This window comes from Gadus chalcogrammus, chromosome 20, assembly GCF_026213295.1.
Source record: "Gadus chalcogrammus isolate NIFS_2021 chromosome 20, NIFS_Gcha_1.0, whole genome shotgun sequence".
NCBI lineage: Eukaryota > Metazoa > Chordata > Actinopteri > Gadiformes > Gadidae > Gadus > Gadus chalcogrammus.
Window position 1 is genome coordinate 12,266,806 of NC_079431.1, and position 23,002 is coordinate 12,289,807.

At 45.1% G+C, this 23,002-nt stretch overlaps 2 protein-coding genes across 7 annotated transcripts in view; one reads left to right on the forward strand and one right to left on the reverse strand.

Moving 5' to 3' along the window:
- Positions 1-9,837, reverse strand: part of vwa8 (von Willebrand factor A domain containing 8) — a 62,513-nt gene extending 52,676 nt beyond the window's left edge. Inside the window, exons 1-12 of the mRNA XM_056580474.1 lie at positions 9,539-9,837; positions 9,123-9,200; positions 8,514-8,644; positions 8,042-8,152; positions 4,167-4,334; positions 3,652-3,816; positions 3,372-3,421; positions 2,969-3,077; positions 2,014-2,118; positions 1,558-1,680; positions 540-674; positions 381-458 (exon numbers count right to left, since the gene is read on the reverse strand). Coding sequence (XP_056436449.1) covers positions 381-458; positions 540-674; positions 1,558-1,680; positions 2,014-2,118; positions 2,969-3,077; positions 3,372-3,421; positions 3,652-3,816; positions 4,167-4,334; positions 8,042-8,152; positions 8,514-8,644; positions 9,123-9,200; positions 9,539-9,677 — 1,392 coding nt within the window. The 5' untranslated portion in view covers positions 9,678-9,837. The remainder of the gene's footprint in view (positions 1-380; positions 459-539; positions 675-1,557; positions 1,681-2,013; positions 2,119-2,968; positions 3,078-3,371; positions 3,422-3,651; positions 3,817-4,166; positions 4,335-8,041; positions 8,153-8,513; positions 8,645-9,122; positions 9,201-9,538) is intronic.
- A 670-nt stretch (positions 9,838-10,507) lies between these two features.
- The window catches only part of dgkh (diacylglycerol kinase, eta), a 51,476-nt gene continuing 38,981 nt past the window's right edge, over positions 10,508-23,002 (forward strand). For 4 of the 6 annotated variants that reach the window (XM_056580476.1, XM_056580479.1, XM_056580475.1 and 1 more), the window contains exons 1-2: positions 10,791-11,851; positions 20,460-20,570. In XM_056580476.1, the coding sequence (XP_056436451.1) occupies positions 11,564-11,851; positions 20,460-20,570 (399 nt within the window). In that variant the 5' untranslated portion in view covers positions 10,791-11,563. The other 2 variants (XM_056580477.1, XM_056580480.1) reach the window with 2 other exon arrangements.

The following is a 23,002-nucleotide window of genomic DNA, read 5'->3' on the forward strand; positions in this document are numbered from 1 at the left end:
CTCAAGCCCCACACACAGTGCAGATCAGGGGGGGGTCATGGAGGGAAAGGGGGGACCCCTCCCTTTGAGAATTAACAGCTCAAGGACTGCTGGAATGTTAACAATGTGGTCCATGCGTTCCTCCTTTTGCAATAAACTAGAGCTTTTTGACAAATGCAGATGTTTGTGTGTGTTAGTGTGTGAAAATCCTTGTTCTTAATGACAATTAATGATAATTTATGTGCCATTGATTCACACTATTAAACTGTGATTTACTTGGATAAGACTGTTTCAATTTGGAGTTGAAATATTCATAATTCATTACAATACTGATCACTTGGTTACAATTTGAACACTAGCAAGACCGTTCAGCATGGAGTGCAGATAGGAGTGGTCTGTACCTGATACAGCATGAGGGGCTCCATGCTGTATCCCAGTATCTCTGCAAACTCTCTGGCGATCACCGACTTCCCACAACCCTGTGGGAGACAGAGTCAAGCTCTTACCAAAGGTTCCAGCCTTGATGCACATTTGTTTTGTTGTTTAGTTGTGTTTGCTACCTTGGCCCCAATCAGACACATGTCTTTGACTATGTGTGATGTCATCATTTCAGCCAGCAGCTGGGCCTGGCTTGGGGTACTGATGAAGGCGGGGCTACTGTTGGGTGGCCGCGGTTCATTGGTGCCGGCTGGGACCTGCCGCACCAATAGCAATCAAGAATCAAACAAACAGAATAGATTGAAACGGCGGCATTGCATGACAATATACTCTAGTATATAACTGAAAATACTTAATACCTAGTTAGAGTTCTACCCTGCATAATCATGTTACAAAAACACCAGTGCTGGCTATTTTTAACTGTGGGAGTGATTAGTTAATGATGGATGAGGATTGTTGAAAGGTCAGCGAATAACGTCCTCAAAACCGCATGACGCACGTTGCAGCTCACTCCGAGCCAAAAGACTTCCAGCCACACGTTAGTGGAAATCCCAGCCCCACAGGGGGAGAGGACAGGGCTGAGATCAACCCATGTTCCGCTCACTCTGGGAATATTCCCTTCTCTCGAGGGGTGACTCAGCGAATCACCCTCCCGTTAAATTATGTTGAGTGACTAAGGAGCACGGAGACAGATAGGGAGCTAGACTCAGGAGGAGACGTGCGGTCCGCGCCAGACTTGAGGTCAGAGATTAGATAATGGGACGGCCAACTGATATTTGTGACTCCTGCTCCTGCTCCCTGGGTCAGGCTGACAAGGACCATATCTGTCAAGACGCATGATCGGATGATGCGCCGTTTGGTGGGGAAGAGCTGCGGTACTTTGGAAGTTTGAGAAATTAGGTTTTCTTTGATGAACAAGAACGTATGATTACAAAAAGTTAGTTTATCTAGCTTAGCAACCGACCAATGCGCCTGAAAATCAGGACTCTCTCACGGTTCTCATTAACTCCCCTAAATCCTTAAACCCTAAAGTGTGGCCTTCTGGGAAATGTAGTCAATAGGGTGTTCTTTGGCTTTGGAGATACAGGTTGGAGGTTTTACATGTTTACACATTTGCGGCCACTCTTCCCAGGTGTATACCTGAAAGGTGACCTCCTTGTCTGCGATCCTTAGTGTGACATCCGCCTGGAAATCAGTGGTGGGAATGACGCTGGCCACAGCGCTGGGAGCCGGTTGACCATGGTCATCCAAGAGCTCAAATCTCTGCAAAGCAATGTAACGTTACACACAAATGTGGATGTCTGGGTGAGTAAAGGTAGGAGGGGCATTTGTCAAACATATCGAATTAATTATAAACCTAAAATGAATATAGAACAATACATATTGGGGCATGCGTCTCTCTCTCTCTGTGTGTGTGTGTGTGTGTGTGTGTGTGTGTGTGTGTGTGTGTGTGTGTGTGTGTGTGTGTGTGTGTGTGTGTGTGTGTGTGTGTGTGTGTGTGTGTGTGTGTGTGTGTGTGTGTGTGTGTGTGTGTGTGTGTGTGTGTGTGTGTGTGTGTGTGTGTGTGCGCGCGCGTGTGTGTGTGTGCGTCTTTACACTGAGGACACCCTCCACGGCAGTGAGTCCCTCCTTTCCCAGCATGCTGTGGTAGGGATACAGCCTCTGCACCATCTGCTTGGATGCCAGCATGGGAAGGACATTCTGCAAGAAAAGCAGAGAATTTCTAACACATAAACACCAAATTAGCCTTTTGGTGGACGGTTTTCTCCAAAGGGTTTTGCAACACCATGAGGGCATCAATTCTAAAAAAAAGACGAGTAGTCCTGGTGTGAATTGAACCTCCCTAAGCCTGGCAGTGTTAATGTCATGCTCGACCAGTGGAACTCGACAGGATCATTATTCTAATTCAGGAGTTATTGTTTGTGTTCCTTTTTTCTCGCTGTGGTTTGCAGGTGCCACTCATAGGTGGCGGCTGTGGTTGTGGTTACTGAGGTTTGGTGTGTTCTGCTATAAGGAGACCGACGGCGGTGGCACTGGCTTATGTTCACCTGGGAGACAGGACTGAAAGGTTTTCTCCATGTAGCATCAAAAGCGCTTTTTGTGTAACGCTTCTTTTATTTATTTTTTGGTTTGAGGTGTCATAGCCATCCATGAGCAATTAGTGCGTGAATGAGACTGTGAGAATATCTATTTGAGGTTGACTGCGTCTGCCTCTGAGACATTTTAGATTTAGGGACCCCTCCCGGCTAATTTCTGACCATTCAGGACATCTTTTCCCTGATCGGCTTTTGGACTCCATCTTGCCTGTGAATTACGCTATAATGATACCACACCACTCAATGACAAAAAAAGGTAGCGAGGGAAGGAGTAGAAAGGGCAGTACTATTTTAGTTTGATTAGTTAAACTAAATTTGTCTCTCTTTCTGCCTTTTCTCTTTACAGCCGTCACATCGCCCCTAGAGCAGCTTTGATGTGTTCTGTGATTACACGCCCTGATGGTCATGGTGTGGCAGCAATTGTTTTGCGGTGGATTTTTGGTTTGTTTCCTCACCAGCACTTGGAGAACGGAGGGCAGGTTGTCCACGGGGAAGTCTGGTAGGCCCAGCGTCGACGACTCCTGGGAGCAGAGGGTGGTGGCCATGGACAGCAGCTGGGACACCCTGGACAAGGGAGAGAACAAGCACAACACACAGCCTTAGAAAACAACCCTTGACTCATAGAGAAAACCGTGCACTGAAGTTGTTTTGACCCACAACATAATATTAAGAAGTAGATGTGGGTGCTTTGCCTTATATATTACGATAACATCACATCGAAGCAACAAGGCATGTTGTGGTCTATGATCACTCTCAGGTATTCTCGTAAAATGTCAGCCTGTTCTCGCAGAGCTTTCCGCTAAATAAACAAACGGCAGGTGCCACATGAACACATTGGATAGAAGAGATGGGATGCACCTTTCAGGAGCGATGTTTGGTCCAGCCGCATACAGCAACTCCAACTGGTCCTGTTAGAAAAGATCCCATAGGAAAGCTCTTACAAAGGATAATTGCACGCTCTCCTTTTAAAAGTAGTCAAGTCAAGGCAAGTCTATTTGTATAGCACAATTTCATATGGTATACGCAGACTCAATGCGGTTTTAGGAGAAACATAGAAAAACAGCGTCTTTGTTCTTTTGACAAAGCTGCAACAACAGTAGAGGGATGAGTGCTGATCTGAAGAGTGCTGCGCTCTGACCTTGAAGGGCAGGTAGTAGATGTCTCTGGCCTGGAAGCGGGAGCGGAGCGGGGGGTCCAGAGGGTTGCCCTTATACTTTGGCACAGGAAGTCCCAGTGCAATGACCCGGAAGTCCTCGCTGACGCGAACGATCTGCCAGGCGTCCATCTCCACTTTGGTGTGCTCCTGGAAAGGCCAAACAGATCTTTGTGAGAAACCAAAACGTATTGAACATTTATACTGTGTATTAGCCTAATTATCACCTCTTTTTTTCATAATCACAATCCACTGCACATGTATACACGGTCAAGTTCAAGTTCAATTATATATGCAAGTATGTAACTTCAAAAGTACCATTAAATCTGAGCTCACTTCACAGCCATAACCACCTAAACATCAGTGAATCCCTTCCCCTGACCCATCCAGGTGGTTTTGTTTGGACCAGGTGTTGCATAGTTCCAAACACCTGACCTCTGGGCCCCACAACTGGGCCTCACAACTGGGCCTCACCCCTGGGCACCGCCCCTGAACCTCACCTGCAGCAGCTGGTCGTAGCGCTGGGAGGACATGAGGAAGCGTCCGTCCTCCAGCTGCATCTCGCGGTTCTCCAGCAGGTTGTTGAGCACCGGCAGCACGTTCCTCTCGGCCTTCTCCAGGCCCTCCAGCACCAGGATGCGGCCCTCGGTAGCCGCCCGCACAGCACACTGCGAGAGCGAAGCACCACGACCACTCAATCACCGCTGTACAATCAATGCAGAGAAAATCATTTGGGGAAATCGTTGGCAGGGCAATGGGTTGGGGGGGGGGGGGTCGGTCAGGTGGTCTCAGAGGGAGGAGGCAACCGTAAATGGATTAAGATACTTTAAAAATAAGGAGACCTTTTATTTTAAGTACCGATCAATTGTGGGCTCCGGCAAATGATCTCCCCCTGCTTACCGCCGGCCAACGGCTAAAAGCATTTACAAAAAAAACGTTTTACGCTGTACATCAAGCGCTACTGCCCACGCGGCATTTAACAATGAGAGCTGACCATAAAGCCTTCCTGAGGATGTCCTCTATGTATTGTGTTAGGAAGGGCCTCCGAACCACACAAAAGTCTGTTCTGTTTTAGGAAAGGGCTCCTATTTTCTAACACCAGCAACGCTGGATACGAAACTTCTGTCGCGTTCGCCAAGTTTGTGAATGACCTCGAGTCTCTCTCACTGCCTGCATGTGGGTAAAAAAAAAGTAGTGTGTATGTGTGTGTGTCCCTGTTTGTGCACGTGTGGCCCTGTGTGTATGTATGTGTGTGTGTGTGTGTCTCCCTGCGTGTGTGTGTTCGTGCACGATAGCGCGCAACCACTGCATGTGACCGTGCACATTTCTGCAGAAACCCAAATGGCCCGGTTGTGACGTCAAGAGACAGGAAAGCATAGCTGTCTGGGGGCACCGCAGAGCCAGTAGCCATATAATTAGGTTAACATGTAAATACGTGGCAGGTTGTGTGGGGTGTGGAGCCATAAAGCTATAGTGGGACCAGATGCTCTATATTTAAACTACACGTCTACTTTCAGCGCTGTGGGGCTGTAATCACATAATTGTTAGAAATGCATGTGACGCAGTATGGCGAGAGGCAGAACCACAAGCTGGCCGTTGTCTCCCTGGAAGAGACCAAGGTATACCCGTCCCATGACAAACTCACCGTCTGACTTCTCGATCCTTTGTACTCTCTAAGTAAACCTTCTCGCGGGGGTTTTCCTCTTCTAACGGATAATAACTGAGTATAATAACTAAGGTTCCGGATAAGGAATAATCGTTTCTAAATGTAGGCTGATTATTAGGCTATCTGCTTGGGCGGAGCTGGGGTTGCGCGTTATAATAACTGCAGATCTGGGTCTATTTTGGAGCATGTGGGTGGCCGAGGTTCGCCGTGTGACATGAAAAGCTGGCTGACGATGGAGCGAGATGAGTAGGAGGAAGACATGTGGGACCTGTGTTCATTCATCTGAATGCCGTTCTCCCTTTTACATGTGGGTGGCTATTTAAGGGGGAGGGGGGCGGGAGAGATAGGTGATATGAGGAGGCATGGAACAGAGCAGAAGGGAGAGAAAAAAGGAGAAGAAAAGGAAAGAGGAGAGAAGGAAGGATAGAAGGAGTTTTTGGGGCTGACACATGAAGTCTTAATATAGGAGTCCAAATTAGCCAACACCCCTTAGGAATATGAGTCAATGTATGTTCCAGTTAAAACACCCACCAACCAATATATACACAAGAGTGTCTGTCTGTCTGTCTGTGTAAGGGCTGGTGAAAGGCAGGGAGTGAGAGCAAGGATCTAGAGAATGCCAACCCACGCATACTTGCGTGGGCGAGATTAGCGCTTAGCGCAGGGCCATGTTAAGTTAAAACATTTCATCATACTTCTAACATCCCATGTACACACACCCCCCCCCCCCAAAACAGACACACACAAACAAAGACATGTGTCCAATTTATGTCACCCAAATTCAAAGATCCACCAGAACCCGAAATAGGGAAACTTCTCACAGCAATTATTCCAACCAGTAAATGGTATACCGCGGCAGTTTCCATGGGAACGATGGACACCTGGTTTTATTTTGATGAGATGGTGGGAGGCGAGAGAACACACCAAGTAAGATGGAGGAGGGGTAGGGGCTTCTTTTATTTATATTTCAGTTCTCATTGATTTCCGTTGGTGCATCTGTCACTCCATGGTAACGGCTGGAAAATGTGTGGTTTGAATAATTAAATATGAGATGGCAACATTATTTTAAATGAAAAAATAAAAGTTTGATTCCGTTTCCGTAGAGATGGGGTTATTTTAAAGCATTTGCCACTGTGCACTGATTAGTTTTGGAGAACAGGACATGATAGTGGCTGCCGCTTACAATACATGATCAGTGGACGACCCCCACCTCAGTCCGCCCAGCAGGGTCTGATGATTATATTCAGGTGGAAGCGCCTGATCGGTCACATCCCCCTACGGCCTGACACCCAAGAGAGTAGGTTGGGGGGGTGGGTAGGGTAACAAGAAGCTGTTGGTGTCGGGGACATGCGACAGAGGTTAGCCCCAGAAGAAGAGAGCGACATGGACACACAAACTTTGAAAACTACTTTTTAATATAGAGAAATACCTTAGATGCTGTTCAAAAGCCAAACAAAAAACAAAAAAAACGCATAGGAACTTTCCTCTCAACCAGACAAATTAACCAAACCTTAATGTAGTGTTAACTAACCAAGGATTGGAATTAGACAATGAAAACATTTGATTCAAATTGATTCAATGAATTTGTAGAGGCCAAACCTATACATGGCGATGAAATTGAATATTGAAGATGAGACGAATATCAGTTAACTAAGTTGAGTATTCATGTATTGACGTTCAAGTTAACTAAGGTAGTGGTGTTCATGTTAACTAAGATATTAATGTAGACTATTTTAATAGGGGGTTTAGTGGTAGTGTGTTAGGGTTAGCCCTTCCCCTAACCCAATACTCCTAACCCTAACCCTTATGACACTGCAATATAATAATGCTTATACCTGCATTAACTAATGCTATTTAATTTTTAACTAATGTTGCATTATCGTAAAGTGTAAGAAAGACTTAAGCATTGAATGCCCATTTAAGCAACTCAAACTCACAACAGTTTCTAATGGGAAAGTTCTGTATTGTGGCTGACCGAGAGGCAGGATCAAGTGTTCAGCCTGAGCACAAGAGCATCAAGCAACTGGTATAAGAAGAAGACTGTAAAGAAGAAGACTGATTGAAACCAAGACCACCACCGTATCGTTGTGCTCCGAATGACCCTATCATGCCCGATAACAAACCAACCCTTAAAAGTTGTGTCTGCAAACTTTATGAAAAGTGCACCCAGATCAAGTAAATTATTTTCCAAGTTATTCCAACCGGAATTACGGGAAACCAACTCTGAACGTTAAATTGGGATGTGATGCTCCATCAATCATTGTTACAGTACTGCACAAGTTCAACACAGTCTTACAACAGCAAAACTGTGAACTTTCGAGAGGTCTTTACATCCGTGCAACAAACACACACAACCGGGAACTAATTGTTGTACTTCTCTTATAGCTTCTGAATAAATACACAGAAGGCTCAGTAGAATGATATTCTACTATGAGGCTCTCAATTTACAAGTAAAAGTTATTAAATCTAGATTAAAAAATAGCCTTAACCATTTTACATTCTTGCATTTCCAATGTTTCGAAGATGCCTTCTACATTGCTTTCAATGCCACCTGCCAGCACCTGTCAAACTTAGTCTTTTTCACCTGTTTTTTTCGAGGATTAGGTTTGTCATTATAATGAATCAGATTGACAAATGTAAGCAAATGCTCCTTTTGGTTCACAATATACACCAATAACCCCAGAGATGCCGTCAGTTGTGCAGGCCTACCTGGTCTATGTAGAAGGCTGTACCAGAACGGATCTCCCTCCTTTGTTTCAAGTCTGTTTCTGTTGTATCTCTAGACAGGGACACATATTCCACCTCGCGTTTCGTCAGCTCCTGCTCAGAAAACAAGAGTTCATACATTAATAAGTTACTTCACAAACACGGCCATTTGTAAGCAAGTTGTACACACACTACGCATCATCTTAAATAAGCTATTTATGGCAGTATGTTTATACCCCGACATGCATGATATAGTTAAATAGCAAAATAATACACACTGTATATGATAGTCACATGTCTTTCTCTAAAATAATGAGGATAACTGCATGCTGCAAGCCATGTTGAATCTTGTACTGCAAGTATACATGTGTGTATATACAATATATACAATACAAGTCAATAGTATATTACCGGTATGTACAAAATCTCCAAATGAACGAAATAATTGAATGCGTGTGTGTGTCTGTATGCTGACCAAGTACTGCATGGCAATGGAGCGTCTCAGTGGTCCAGGGGGTCCAATTAGAAAGACATCCTGGCCCAGCAGGTCTTTCTGCATGATCCACCGTAGATGCTGGGCCACTGTCTGAGGTAGTGAGCCTGCAACTATCAAAGACACCAGCAATGAGACGCTCAAACTTTAATCACTCAAGTCACTAACCGTGCATGCGTGTCCATGACTCTGCGTGTGGGAACACACACACACACTAACACAAAATGTAAATGATAATTAATAAAGAATATATTTGAAAAAAGCATTGACCATGTGGCTACAATAAAGTGGCTATAATAAACTGTTTTGCTAGTGATTTTATATTATTCAATAGTATGCCACACTCAAATGACTCTCTCTCTCTCTCTCTCTCTCTCTCTCTCTCTCTCTCTCTCTCTCTCTCTCTCTCTCTCTCTCTCTCTCTCTCTCTCTCTCTCTCTCTCTCTCTCTCTCTCTCTCTCTCTCTCTCTCTCTCTCTCTCTCTCTCTCTCTCTCTCTCTCTCTGGTATAACATATAAGCAAAAAGAGGGACAACACAATTACAACAAAAAATATGATATTTTTTTAATTAGACAAAAACAGGCTACATACTGTGCATGACAGGAACTAGTTCTGGATTCTGGGGTGTTTTGATCTGATAAGAGACCTCTCCAATCTTCACAGTCTCACCTATTTAAATACAATCAAAAAAATCAACAATGGTTAATATTCATACACTCAAAATTAGGAAGGACACGTTAAAGAAATGACGGTAACAATCAAATCTGAAAACATACAAAAAAAATAGGGTCGGTACCTAATGATCATTAAACACTTAGTTCACCTAAAATAAATAGATGAAATGTGTGCATAACACCTTGTCCGACCTTTGCCACACATCCAACATGACATGTTACGTCATGATGGATAAACGGCTAGCATAATGCTAGGTTATTACAAACAGGTCGGAATGAATACCAGCAAAGGAAAATACGGTCAACCCGTATCAGATTCCATGTAGGGATTACCTGATGAGGTGTTGACGAATTTGACCTCATGTGTTCTCTGAGTCCATCCGTCCCTGCCCAAGAGAGGTCCCAGAATATTCCTCATTCTCCGAGCAGCGACAGCCGCTGCCGTACCTTTGCACAGCATTTGAGTATGCATTTTTAACAAACCAAGTGTTTAGCAGCAGTATACAGGATACACATGTGTTTAAAATAACTAAATCCTTGGTTTTATCATGCTGATTTCATAACACCTGTCAGTTAACTAACTACATTGATGGTTACACGTTAGACTAGGCGGAAGATAATAATCGACGGACTGCATGCGGAGGCTTATGCTTTCCGTAGTGACATCCTGGTGATATTTTATGTTCCGACGCGTAAATAATAAGCTTATTCTCCGCCTAATAATTTATCTCGCTTTATAAAAATACTTAATGTGTTTTCTGGAGTTTATTATTGATCAATAATGAATGCCATATTATTTAAATCAATAATTAAATTGCTTGATTTACTTTCTTGCCTACATATTCCAGTATTTTGTAATGCTCTATGAAAATGTTCAAATATATAATAACATATTATAATATAGTATAGCAGAGTAAAATATGATAGAATAAAGTAGATTACACTCGAGTATAGTAGAGTATAGGATTTATATAATCCAATAATATATATTTGAATAAAGTAGCACAAAATACCGCAGAACAGGTTCGAATAGGCCTCGACAGAATAATAGACTATAACAAAATAGAAAATAACAGAAGGAGTGTTTCACACGTTTGATTAATAAGGTCATTGCCCGATTTGCCAATGTCAATTCAGTGTCAGCCAGTTTAACCAATATCATATCCTGCTAGGGAAAGTAAAAAAGCGATTAATGGGAATTTGATTTTTTCAAAGCGAATACAATTAGATCGATGACGTCATTTACATTAGCTCTCGCTCTCTCGCTCTCTCTCCCTTGAGTTATTCTCCGCGATCCCCGCCGTGCCGTACCGTAGCAGGTTTGACATTTATCACGTGGAGCGCTTGTGTCAGCCCTTGATAGAGTTGCGAGGGAAAAACGCTCAAAGTGTGTTCGCGTATAGTGAGCAGGACGGGTCGACATAATACCGTCTATTTCAGGAACCTATGAATGATATTAGAGCCATAATTGCCCAGGTTCAAAATTCCATCATTATCTGATTTCGTTTTCCCCCTGAAGCGGACCGGGACTATGGAGGAGGTCTACCATTACACCCGAAGCCCGGCTTGGGAGGAACTGGTTAGTAATTTCAACAAAGGAACTATTTACTTTGTTTCACATTTCGATACGAGCATGATACTTTTACTCGTAGGTGGACCCAACGCAGAACCAGATCGGCGATAACATAGAAACTGTTCAATGGACGTTTAGGCTGTATTTGGACATGTTTCTGTTACATTTATTTCCAAACGATAAATACTCTCTATTGTAAATGTTAAACTTCTCTGCTCTCCTCCACTCTCATCTACTCTTGTCTCATCTGCTCTTTATTCTGTCGTCGCCCTTCTCCCTCATTTGCTTGTGCTTTTTCTATGTCTTGTATGATTATGCGAAAATAGACTTTTAAGCATGTTTGGCGTAAACCACATTTATTTGGTTGTGAGACCATCCAAACCAGTGTTTTTTCTGTGCATACCATGTTTCGACAGCGAACCATCACTTTCCCCTAAAGTCGTTCCATTTGGCCTCCACAGCATTGACAATAAAGATAAGAGTTTGTGTGTGTAGGCTACCTCTGCCATCCCACTTAATGCCCCTGCTTGTGTAAAACAACCGCTAGGGTCTGCCGAGATGATGTCCACCACGGCTCGCGAGGTGAAGGAGGCAGCCCGCCGAGCCGAGGCGGTCTCGAGCCTTTCAGTCTGATCCAGGCGCCAAAAAAACAACATTGTGTTGTGTGTTAGTCCAGCCGCATTAGTCTCCGAGACATGCTACAACCCCATGCACGCTGTGGCCCACAAATGTTGTAGAATCAACAGTCGCCGGTCGCTATTAAGGCTTACAGAGCCACCAGAAAGATGACAGCGAGGAAAGGTGTTTTTCAACCGCTGTCCGGCTCACGCGCCCCGGAGAGCAAAGCAGCGATTGAACGGTTCACGGATAATAACACCGTGTGGTCTTATCCCTCTCCGGCACAGGACCCGGAGAGGGAATCCGCGTTTGCGGCCGGGATCCACGCGAACGTCGTGGGGGTGGCGGTCGCCGGCTCTGGAGCAGCGGACGAGTCCTCAGACAGCGAGGCTGAGCAGGAAGGACCTCAGAAACTCATCCGGAAGGTCTCCACCTCCGGCCAGATTCGAAGCAAGGTAATTGATAGCCAGTTTATCTTTTTGTCACACGGTTTAATACATGGGTAGTACTCGGACGTAGGCCACACATGCTTAGTTCACTTATAACTCTCGATGTGTGCTGCACATCTTGTTTATGACAGGTAAGGGGGAAAGCCTTTCTGTTAGTCGATGGTCAACAGGTAGGCTAGTAGTTCACAGCGCAACCGCTCCGTGGCTGTAAATGCACGAAGCTATGGCAGAATGTTTCCCTTTCTGAAAGAAAATGTGATGGGAGAAATATAAATTTGAAGTTTATTCCACCTGGGATTTGTAGTGCAGGGTCTATTCATTGGCAGGGACAACTTTCGACAATTAAAAAAATGGCATAAAATAATATAACAAAAGTAATGTATAGCGCACTTGTTATTAGGATATTATTATTGTATTGTTGTTAATGTATTAATACATGTTTAAATTAAGTAGGAAGATTATTATATGATTATAAGGATGTTTATTATTAGTACTATTAGTAGTATTATTATTATATATGAATGTGTAATTTACTTATTTGTTATTTACCTAAGCCTTTATTGGTGAGAATGAAGTAGTGGGTTTAGCAGCGATCCAGATATGGGATAAAAGGATGCTGTTTCCCTCCTCCCTGACACATAAGCTATCCCGGCTGGGTCACTTTACCTTTTGACAGTGGGGCCAGTGTAAATACTGGCCCCTTCTCCTCGCCCAAAAGATTCACTTAATTATTGACTGCTCCACTTCACCGTGCCTAAATTATTTAACATGACGGGGAACCTATATTTAGAGGCTCTGGCATCAGGGCAAGGGGTTGTCTGGTTCTCTCTACTTATGCAAATTACCCAAACTTGAGATCGGGAACGGAGTGTGTGAGGCTATTTGGCCTGTATGTCTACATTGATATTGGGCAATTAAAGCCGTTCTCTGAAAAACATAAGAAAAGTGGATTATCATGTCTGTTAATATATATATATATATATATATATATATATATATATATATATATATATATATATAATATGTATATATATGTATGTGTGAGACCCTTTTTGTGCGTTTGCGTACATGTGATTGTGCATGTATTTGTGTTTGTTTGGGAATAAGTGTGTGTGTGTGGTTGATTGGGATTCATGAGAGACAAAGGTATACTATGAGCTCTTCACTGACTAACGTATACAGCGACGATGCTAATAGAATCACATTGACAGAGATCAATTTCATCTCATCTCAAGGACTTCACAGAACGGTAAACACTACTGTCTGCCAGCTGTGTTTGGTCCTAAACAGACAGCGAACCTGATAGTAATAATAACGTGTGGGTAGTAGAAAGCACCCATTGCCCAGTTGTAGCCCTGGCATTCACTGTATTCACTTGGATGTCATTATGCTAACAAAGCTGACACAAACAAGGCATGGGGCAGTGAGGGTTGTTGCTCTATGCATTTCGGCTGTGTGTGTGTGTGTGTGTGTGTGTGTGTGTGTGTGTGTGTGTGTGTGTGTGTGTGTGTGTGTGTGTGTGTGTGTGTGTGTGTGTGTGTGTGTGTGTGTGTGTACATATCCTCAGGGATACTAATGGATCATGCACGCACTGACTCACTGAGTGTTCTTCCACCTGGTTGTTTGCTCATCTGTGGAAACGTTTGTCTATCTGTGTGTATGTGTGTGTGTGTGTGTGTGTGTGTGTGTGTGTGTGTGTGTGTGTGTGTGTGTGTGTGTGTGTGTGTGTGTGTGTGTGTGTGTGTGTGTGTGTGTGTGTGTGTGTGTGTGTGTTTTATTTGTGCATGAGAGAGAGAGAGAGAGATAAGTAAAAAAAGAGAGAAAGTCTGTGTGTGTGTGTGTAAGAGTGAAAGAAGTGTAAAAAGGTGTGCGCATCGTGTGTGTGCTTCTGTTGGTGTGTGTGCTTGCCTACCACACCTAAGCTCTTCACAGCGTCTACTTTATGTTCATGCCCATCGACGCGCCATCTATCTAGTTGCAGGAGACAACCACATCGCTCTTCTCACATTGGCTGACACCATAGCAACGCTCCCTCTAAGGATGCTGATTGGGTTTTGTCGTGCTCAGAGTATCTGCTGCCGTTTGTAGACTCCTGTAGCCGTACCTCACACCTCCTCTTTAAAACCTATTATACTCCCCATGTGGATTCCCCATGATTTATGAAGCGCTTGTCCCTGTGTCCTCATCAGTCAAACCAGTCTATCGACATCAAAATACTGGCATTCATTGGAGTAAAAATACACACAACCGATCATCGCAGTGATCTTCAGCTCTACCCAGACGCTAACAGTGGCAATACGCACTTATAAACTCATCACAAGAAATCAATATATTGACATCCGTGAATAACAGCAACTGTTGCGGGCTTCTGCGCTAATGCAATGTGGTATAAGCCTCCCTGTGTCATCGCACTCAGTGCTCTCTGGTGCCCGATTGTCGCTCAACTCGGAGGCGGTAATAGAATTTGATGGCAAACTGCGCGAATGTGATACTGCAACAAATCACGACGCTCCGTCTCATAAACCTCTACCACTCCCCTCTTCGCTCTCCCTTCCCATTAGCGCAAATCACTGGAAATGCTGTTTGAGCCACTGATGACAGGGCAACAAAGTAGTAAGACAGCATTGCCCTGCTCAATAGCGTGAGGGTTATATGGTACGGTACGGTGCACTCGTACCCTTTTGTGTTTGTGTCTCATTTCCATTTGTTCCTCCCATCCTTGTTTCATCCTCCTGCAACGCAGCCGCATGAGGAGAGCCCATAAACGGGTGATTGATGGGTGCGTGATAGTATGCAGATCCCCCCCCCCCACCAGAAGTTGTACCCCGCTGTGTGAAGGGCCTCCGGTCCGAGAGTCTTGCCCGGTGCGTTGCAGATGGCTTTGCATTAGGTCTAGAGCCCTGCAGGCGTTGAAAATAATTCAACAAGTGTTTGCAAAATTGTATCCAGTATATTAGTAGCCATTACTGGGTTGCGTCAAATAAACATTGTAAAGTCAACTGGGAAACCAGTTTGAACGAGATGTAATGCAGATGGTGGCTGGGGGCGGCGAAGGTGGATGAGGCAGTGGGCTTTGGTTTTGGTTTGGAGAGAGAGAGAGAGAGCGAGAGAGAGAGAGAGAGAGCGAGAGAGAGAGAGAGAGAGAGAGAGAGAGAGAGAGAGAGAGAGAGAGAGAGAGAGAGAGAGAGAGAGAGAAGAGAGAGAGAGAGACAGAGAGAGACAGAGAGAGACAGAGAGAGACAGAGAGAGACAGAGAGAGGTATCGAGGGGAAAGGAGGGTCTCCCACTGTAACAGCTATTGGGGCTTGCGTTGTGACAAAGACATGATTTCATCCATAATATGACCCTCACGTCCGTAACACAGCCCATCTCTCTCTTTCAGTCTTTTATTGTTTCACAATCACAAGGAGAAACCACACTATCAAGGGAAAAGCCAGAAGACCCATCCGATGCCTAAAGCCGGAATCTGAATCTAGCTGCAATAATTGCGTTGTAAATTGCCGGCCTCAACCAAACATCTCCCCTTTTGATTTGACAGTCGTAAAAATACTCACAATACTTGTAGGCTTGCACGGTGGATCCCACAGTGGACCTAACAGACAGAAGAATTACCTCCTCTCAAATGCTGAATTGTAATTTTCCCATCGTCATGGTGACACCGAGGCGGAGACTGAGGGGGTGGCCAGGGTACGAGGTTACAATTACCAAACAACACACAACAGCATACATGACAGTATGCAGGGAGGCCTGAAGCTGGGGGATGGGGGGCTGGGGGATGTGGGGTGGAGCCCAAACAGAGAGCAGATCTCTGTTTGAGACAGGGGGACGTGGATCCGGTCTCACAATAATAATATTCAATGTATGACCTGGACAATTACTCCTCTCTTGCTCAGGAGGAGTGGATAATAGAGGTAAATCGAAGCCTGATTATGCAGATAGATTCCTGACAAAAGGACAAGAAGGCCTCTCTCTCTCTCTCTCTCTCTCTCTCTCTCTCTCTCTCTCTCTCTCTCTCTCTCTCTCTCTCTCTCTTCTCTCTCTCTCTCTCTCTCTCTCTCTCTCTCTCTCTCTCTCTCTCTCTCTCTCTCTCTCTCTCTCTCCCTCTCTCTCTCTGTATTTCTGCCTCTTGCTTAGAAGGCACTTAGCACGAAACCAGTCAGTGCTAACCCTTGTTATAGAATAGTACTCGACTGTCCTTTTAATAAATTGGTCAATTACGCTTAAACCGCCATTTAGTGCGCTCTGCAAGCCTGGCAACTGGCATAGCAAGACGTGGTCGGTCCCAGGGATTCACCAGGCGGACTCTTTGCAATCTTCTGCCCTGCTGTCTATATGTTCGAGTGCAGAAAGGTAGTATGCATGCATTCTTAGGAACATTTACAAGTGTTTCTGTCTATGTGTGTGTGTCTGAGTATGTTTGTGTCGGATTTACTTTACCGCAGTTCTATAATGGCTGACCTGACCTCTCTCTGGCTTCCTTAACTCTTTCAAACGCGTGTTTGCTGAATGCATGATGCTGCTGCTGTACTGTTTAGGAAAGTTCAGCCATGTTACGGGAAACCTCACCTTCAGAAACTCCCCTTTAAATAACACTCGTGCATTATGGCAGCGATCGAAGTCTGCAGTTTGTTTATACACGAGGTAATGCTATCGTTTGCTCGCCATGTGGTTAGCCCGGCAGGCAGCCGTGACCATGGGTATACCAAGGAGCAGGATGTTAGCAGTTCTTCTCTTCTGGTTCACTTTGCCAGGGATCTCACTCGCCACTTCTTCTCCACTGCCAACAGCTGCTGGATCCATCTGAGCAGCCTTCCCCTTTGTCCATTGTGTGTGTGTGTGTGTGTGTGTGTGTGTGTGTGTGTGTGTGTGTGTGTGTGTGTGTGTGTGTGTGTGTGTGTGTGTGTGTGTGTGTGTGTGTGTGTGTGTGTGCCCGTGCGTGTGTGTTTGTGCTTAAATCTGCATGTGCGTATGTGTGTGCGTGTGTCAGTCTGTCACTAGCCAGGCAGGGTGTGGGTGTAAGGTACATGGAGCTCAGGTTACTCCATTCTCTGTGTGGCGTGTGAGGTTCGCTCTCCCCCCTTCCTTGTTCCCTTCATCGGAGAGGAGCGGTGCAGGCAAGAGAGGGAGGAGAAGAGAAGGTCTATTTATAGATCACTTCTGGCCCACTTGGCAACAGGAAGGAGATGAAGACAAGGAGAGGAACTATGGAGGCCAAGGAGGGACAAACTATAAATGAGAACAACTAAGTAGAGCAAACTGGTTTCTGCATCTCCTGCTGGGCAAAGGAAAACAATAGTTCCACTTTTAGATACAGTGGCAGCCCAAATTGGCTAAAAGTCTTTCATACAACTTTTGTCGAAAGTAGCACATGAGTAACTCTATGTTGAAAAGTCCAACAAGCTGCAAAGGCTAAAAGCAAAATGAGGTATTTGGCTTATTAACAATAGTCCTCCTCTTGATAGTTATTTCTGCATCACCGTGTGTTGCACTTAACCCGAAAACAAGTAAGGGTAAGGGGGAGTGACAATGCTCCATTCATCGGTCATGACTATTGGTTAATTCCGCTTTTTATGGTTTCATTGTGTTTAATTGTGTGAGCGTGATTGTTGGTGAGCCGGGGACTAGGGAGCATGCATGTACGTCACTCCGTACGTTACTCCTCAAATTCCAGTCTTTAATGGATTCATGCTGGAGAAGTAGGTATATGTACCTCCTTTTTCCTGGGATCGCATGCTATATGCTGACCATTGTTTAGATAGAATGTGTGATGTATGCATATGTATGTTCATGTGTATGTGTGTCTGTGTGTGCATGCTTGTTGCGTAAAACCTATATATGTGTGAATGAGCGAATTCTTCTGTGATGCACAAAAACCTGGTTGGAGTCTATAAACCTAAAGAGCAACAGATGACGGAACAATAACGTCTGTATTAGAAGATTTGGGTTTGTTTGTGGAGCCATGTGTTGGAGTGTCTGAGTGATTTGGTCCGTCAACAAAAAGCATACATTTTTTGTGCATGTATAAATAATATATGTATATATATATATATATATATACGCATTTGGGTGTGTGAGTTTCCACCTGCGCATTTGTTTGTGAACTCGTCTCTGTGCTTGCAAGCTTACCACATCCTTGACCTCGAACCTTGTGAGTTGAGGTTCAGAAGTTGCGATGACATTTCGTCTTGAGTGCAGTTTCAGAAGCAGATGAGCTCAGTCAGTACTCGTACAGACGTCCTTGGGTATTCACTCAGCTCTGCTTTGTCAGAGAAAAAAATGTCTAGTTTTCTAGAGCCTTATAGGGGAGCGTCGCTTGGGCCGGTTGCACCTTAATCCACCCAGGAATTTGGCGTTCGGACCTCGCTTCGTGAAGGGAAGAGGGGGAATTAGCATCTCAGATGTAAACAAGCTGTGTTTGAGATAATTAAATATCCAAAAAGTCCACCAGTGTGTTTGCGCCAGCCTCCATAACCACAGTTTAATTGAACTGTATTATTTTTCCCACTGAACTTTACTATTGTTATAACATTATTCTTACGTTTTTAAAATAACTTATTGATCTGTTGTAAACGTGTTTGAAATAAGTAGTCTTATCTTATTGTATTCTTACGTTAGTATTGAATACAACAGCAGTTACAATACTCATTGTACATTCAGTATCACTGTATTATGAATCGGTATTACAATGCAAATGCAAACTACAACTTTCCTTATTATCCATATAAATGGATTGTTCGTTTCTACATTGATTCAGTATTCAAAAAAGTGTTCTTCCTTATTTTTTTTACATCAGTGCTGTCTCCACCTTTTATGTTGCTTAATGCCACAGCTATATAGTACCGATCATCAAAGTGTGTGTGTGTGTGTGTGTGTGTGTGTGTGTGTGTGTGTGTGTGTGTGTGTGTGTGTGTGTGTGTGTGTGTGTGTGTGTGTGTGTGTGTGTGTGTGTGTGTGTGTGTGTGTTTCTGTGTAGTGTCTTGTGTGTGTGCGTGCATGCCTGTGTGCACGTTTGTGTGTACCATGGATGTGTGTGCATGCCTGTGTGCACGTTTGTGTGTACCATGGATGTGTGTGCATGCCTGTGTGCATGTTTGTGTGCACGTGTACCTGTGGATGTGCGTGCACGCCTGCGTGCACAGGTGTTTGTGTGTGTATGTAAGTGTAAGTGTAAACGTGGATGTGTGTGCATGCCTTTGTGCATGTGTGTGTGTGTGTGTGTGTGTGTGTGTGTGTGTGTGTGTGTGTACCCGTGGATGTGCGTGCATGCCTGTGTGCACGTGCGTGTGTGTGTGTGTGTGTGGGTCTTTGTGCTGCTGGAGCCATGTTCACTGTGTGGTTAGGTTGACACAGCTGGTGGCTTCAGGCCTCTGCCTCTGTTTGTAATTCTCTACTCAGAGCAACCCTCTGATGCTAAAAATAGCCTCTGTGTTTGTGTGTGTGTGAGTGTGTGTTTGCATGTGTGTGTTTCATGCACATATATACGTGCTGTGTCTCTGTTAGTGTTTTAAAGTCCTTGATTAAGGTGACGATGGTTTTACTGTTTATTCACATTTATGTGTTTATGCGTTCACCTTCCTAGAGTCTTGAAAGACTAACGATTATCTTCCAAGTGAATCAGTCAAATACTGCTTCACTGTTAAAAGTCCAGGTGGAAGGCTCCCGATGCACGGAACATTTAGTCACAAAATCTTTTTCCTCCGGAATGGGAGGATCTCTTAAGGCCTTGTCAACCTCCCAAAGTGGGAGACAGATGTTTACGTACGTCACGACTCACGAGGGGTTGATCTGAGAAACCAGGTCCTTCCTCTGGCTCCCCTCCTCTAAGTTCCCCCCCCCCCCTCTCCTTCTTCGTGTGTGTCTGTGTGCGTCTGGGTGCAGGGGTAGGGCCTAAGTGTGAGTAATGTGTGTTTACAGTGCAGCAGAGAAAGAGGCATGCTCTCTGTAATGGCTGTCCTTTCTTCTCCAGTGTTTGGCCTATCCTTCGTCTCCCATGCGTAAAATTGCTGCTTAGGCCGCCACCCCCACACCCACATAAACACACATGGTGGCACACACTTACACGCACAAGTAAGCGCACACGCACGATACACTTGCACCTACACCCACATATGCTCACAAACATGCACTGGCATCCACACGCAAACATGCGTGCACACATGGATGATCACCAAACTCGAGCACAAGACACCCTCACACAGGGTCCACCCACACATGCACGCACACTCACACTCACACACACACACACACACACACACACACACACACACACACACACACACACACACACACACACACACACACACACACACACACACACACACACACACACACACACACACACACACACACACATACTATCTTGGCAGTATCCTGTAGATAAACACCAAAGGGTGGTCAGTGCCCTAGAGCCAGTTGCTATGTTCATCATGTGTGTGTGTGTGTGTGTTTGGGGGAGCTGTGTTTCTGTGTGTCCCTACCTCCATGTAGGCTAGTGGTCATGTGTGGGTGGGTACCAGCCCTGAGTCATAGTATACGTAACGTGTGCCACATCCCTGTGTCACAGGGAACAAGTCTTTTTGTGTTAAGTGACCATCTCTCACTCTTTCCTCTCCAGACCAGTATAAAGGAAGGCCTCTTGCTGAAGCAGACCAGCTCCTTCCAGCGGTGGAAGAAACGCTACTTCAAGCTAAGAGGACGGACCCTTTACTATGCCAAAGATGCCAAGGTAACCCTATCCCTTTACACATGTACAAAACATTATAAACACACAAGCACACGCACACAGGCGCCCATGACCACAAACACACACACACACACACACACACACACACACATACTATCAACGCCAAGCCATGTTCACGTGTTAATGTGGTTTTAAGCTAGTTCATTGCATACAAATATTGGTAATTATCTAATTAGGGAAAATACCCCAGTCAAGAAAAAGGGTATTCAGGGAAGCCCTAGAGTTGTCTGTATTTAGAGTGGAGTACACTCTCCAAAGTCCTCGGCTCGACTTCCCCCTCGACTCTCCCTTCTCTACATGAGCTCACCTGCCTCCTTCACTGCTTTCCAATCCTCACTCTACCCTTTTTGTTTATTTAATTGCCCTACCCTTCAGATCTATCTCTAATCTTTACCCTCTTTGACCCTTAACCCTGACTGTGTGTGTGTGAGTACCCGGCGGGCCGTTGTGTCTCTTGTATAATGTGTGTGTGTGTGTGTGTGTGTGTTTATTACTGCTTGCCAGTCTGGTAGCGCCCTGGCGCGCTGGCAGGAGCGGGCGCTGCGCCGGGTGTCCCGGAGCCGCGTGTGCTGGCGGGTCCTGTCCGTGTGCTGGACGGGCCCCCAGCAGGGGTCCCCGCCGCCCCTCGGTGCCAGCGGATCAGAGGAAGGCCTGATGAATATCCGGGTCAGGACAGAACAGCACAGACAGGAAGTGTGTTGGGGGCTGGGGGGGGGTTGGGCAGGGCGGGACCTACTCCCCCCCGACACCCCCCCCCCCCCCCCCCAGTACCCCTTCCTCCCGAGACATAGATATAGATAGTATCGATAGTCTGTCGTGGCATCCATGCCATATGGGGCGACCGTATTTTATATTTCCTACAACGCCTCAATGTGGTTCACCTGACAGTGTATCTGAACACCCTGGCAGCCTAAAGGTCACTTTTAATCTTAATTTTTCTACAAACTCTCCTTGTCATTTCTGTTAAGGAAAGCTAGCTGTTTAGGACATTTCAATTTTCCCTTTTTTTAGCCCCCATATGTCATGAGTGCACATACAATGCCAGGGTTGGGCAACCCAAACTCCCTTTGCACACTGGTGCATTAAAGAGCCAGTGAACCCACATTATCAGCTGAATTTCAACCACCATGAAAAAAATGAAAATTTGGGTTAAGAATTCGAGGAAAGAGGGGGGCGTGTAATCGCCATGGTTACAACCCACACAGACTTTGTGAAACTTTTTGAGCACCGCCATCGTGTATGAGAGTTATTATGAGCAATGTTGATTATGAAATGCGCCACACACCGTAGCAATGTACTTTGAGTGTACATTAAACACATCGCTGCTCAGATGGAGCTTCACCATCTACTCACACCATAGTGTTATACTATATGTGTACAGTGAGCCTTAAGATCGGAGCTCCACACGTCCACACCAACCGCGCTGCCGGTGCCCCTTGGTTGTGACGTCTGAGTGCCATAAAAAGGTTTTGGGTTCACTGGCTCTTTAAGGTCAGGCCCTCATAGTACCTAATGTACTGAGAGTGTTTGTACGCACAGGGTTTGTGTGTCGGTTGCCAGCCCCTGCTCATATTTACGCCTCTAGCTGCTATAAGAAGGATAGATTGTGGTAGTATGCTTCTGTCAACTTTAGTCATGTACATTGCATGATGCATAATTAAAATCAAAAGCGTATGTGTCGTCATAGATAAGTCCATTCCCAACACGCCTGAGCTGACTGTGCTGCCCTCTGCTCTGCCCTTTGCCCTCTGCCCCGACATGAGGAGCCTGTTCTCCACTGCCATCCATCATGGAGGCTGGGTCTCAGCGGCCTTTAGGCTCCTCATGACCTCCCCCTTGACCTCTCTCTCTTCTCTCTCTCTCTCTCTCTCTCTCTCTCTCTCTCTCTCTCTCCCTCTCTCTCTCTCTCTTTCTCTCTCTCTCTCTCTCGGATCTCCTTGGTATCTGCTAGCTCTATGAGCAACGTCTCACGTCCGAGTTTATGCATTCAACAAACTGGAACTTTTTACTAGTAAACAATAAGTGTTTTCATTTCATTGAGCACAAAATAGAGATGTTAAATCTTAATGAGACCAACTTCAAAAAAATAATACATGACATCTTTGAGTTAAAGCTTGCATGGGGTTTCGGTATGTGCGTGTATGCGTGTGTGTGTGTGTGTGTGTGTGTGTGTGTGTGTGTGTGTGTGTGTGTGTGTGTGTGTGTGTGTGTGTGTGTGTGTGTGTGTGTGTGTGTGTGTGTGTGTGTGTGTGTGGTGTATATACGAGCAGGATATAGAGAAAGGGAGGTATAGGCAGGGAGGGAGGTTAGTTGTAGTGGCCATGGAGACACAGCTTCCCAGCCTGGCTCTGGATCTGTGAGAACCAGAGGATCTCGTCCCTGGCCTGGTTCCACCCTTCACTGTCAGCTTCCAT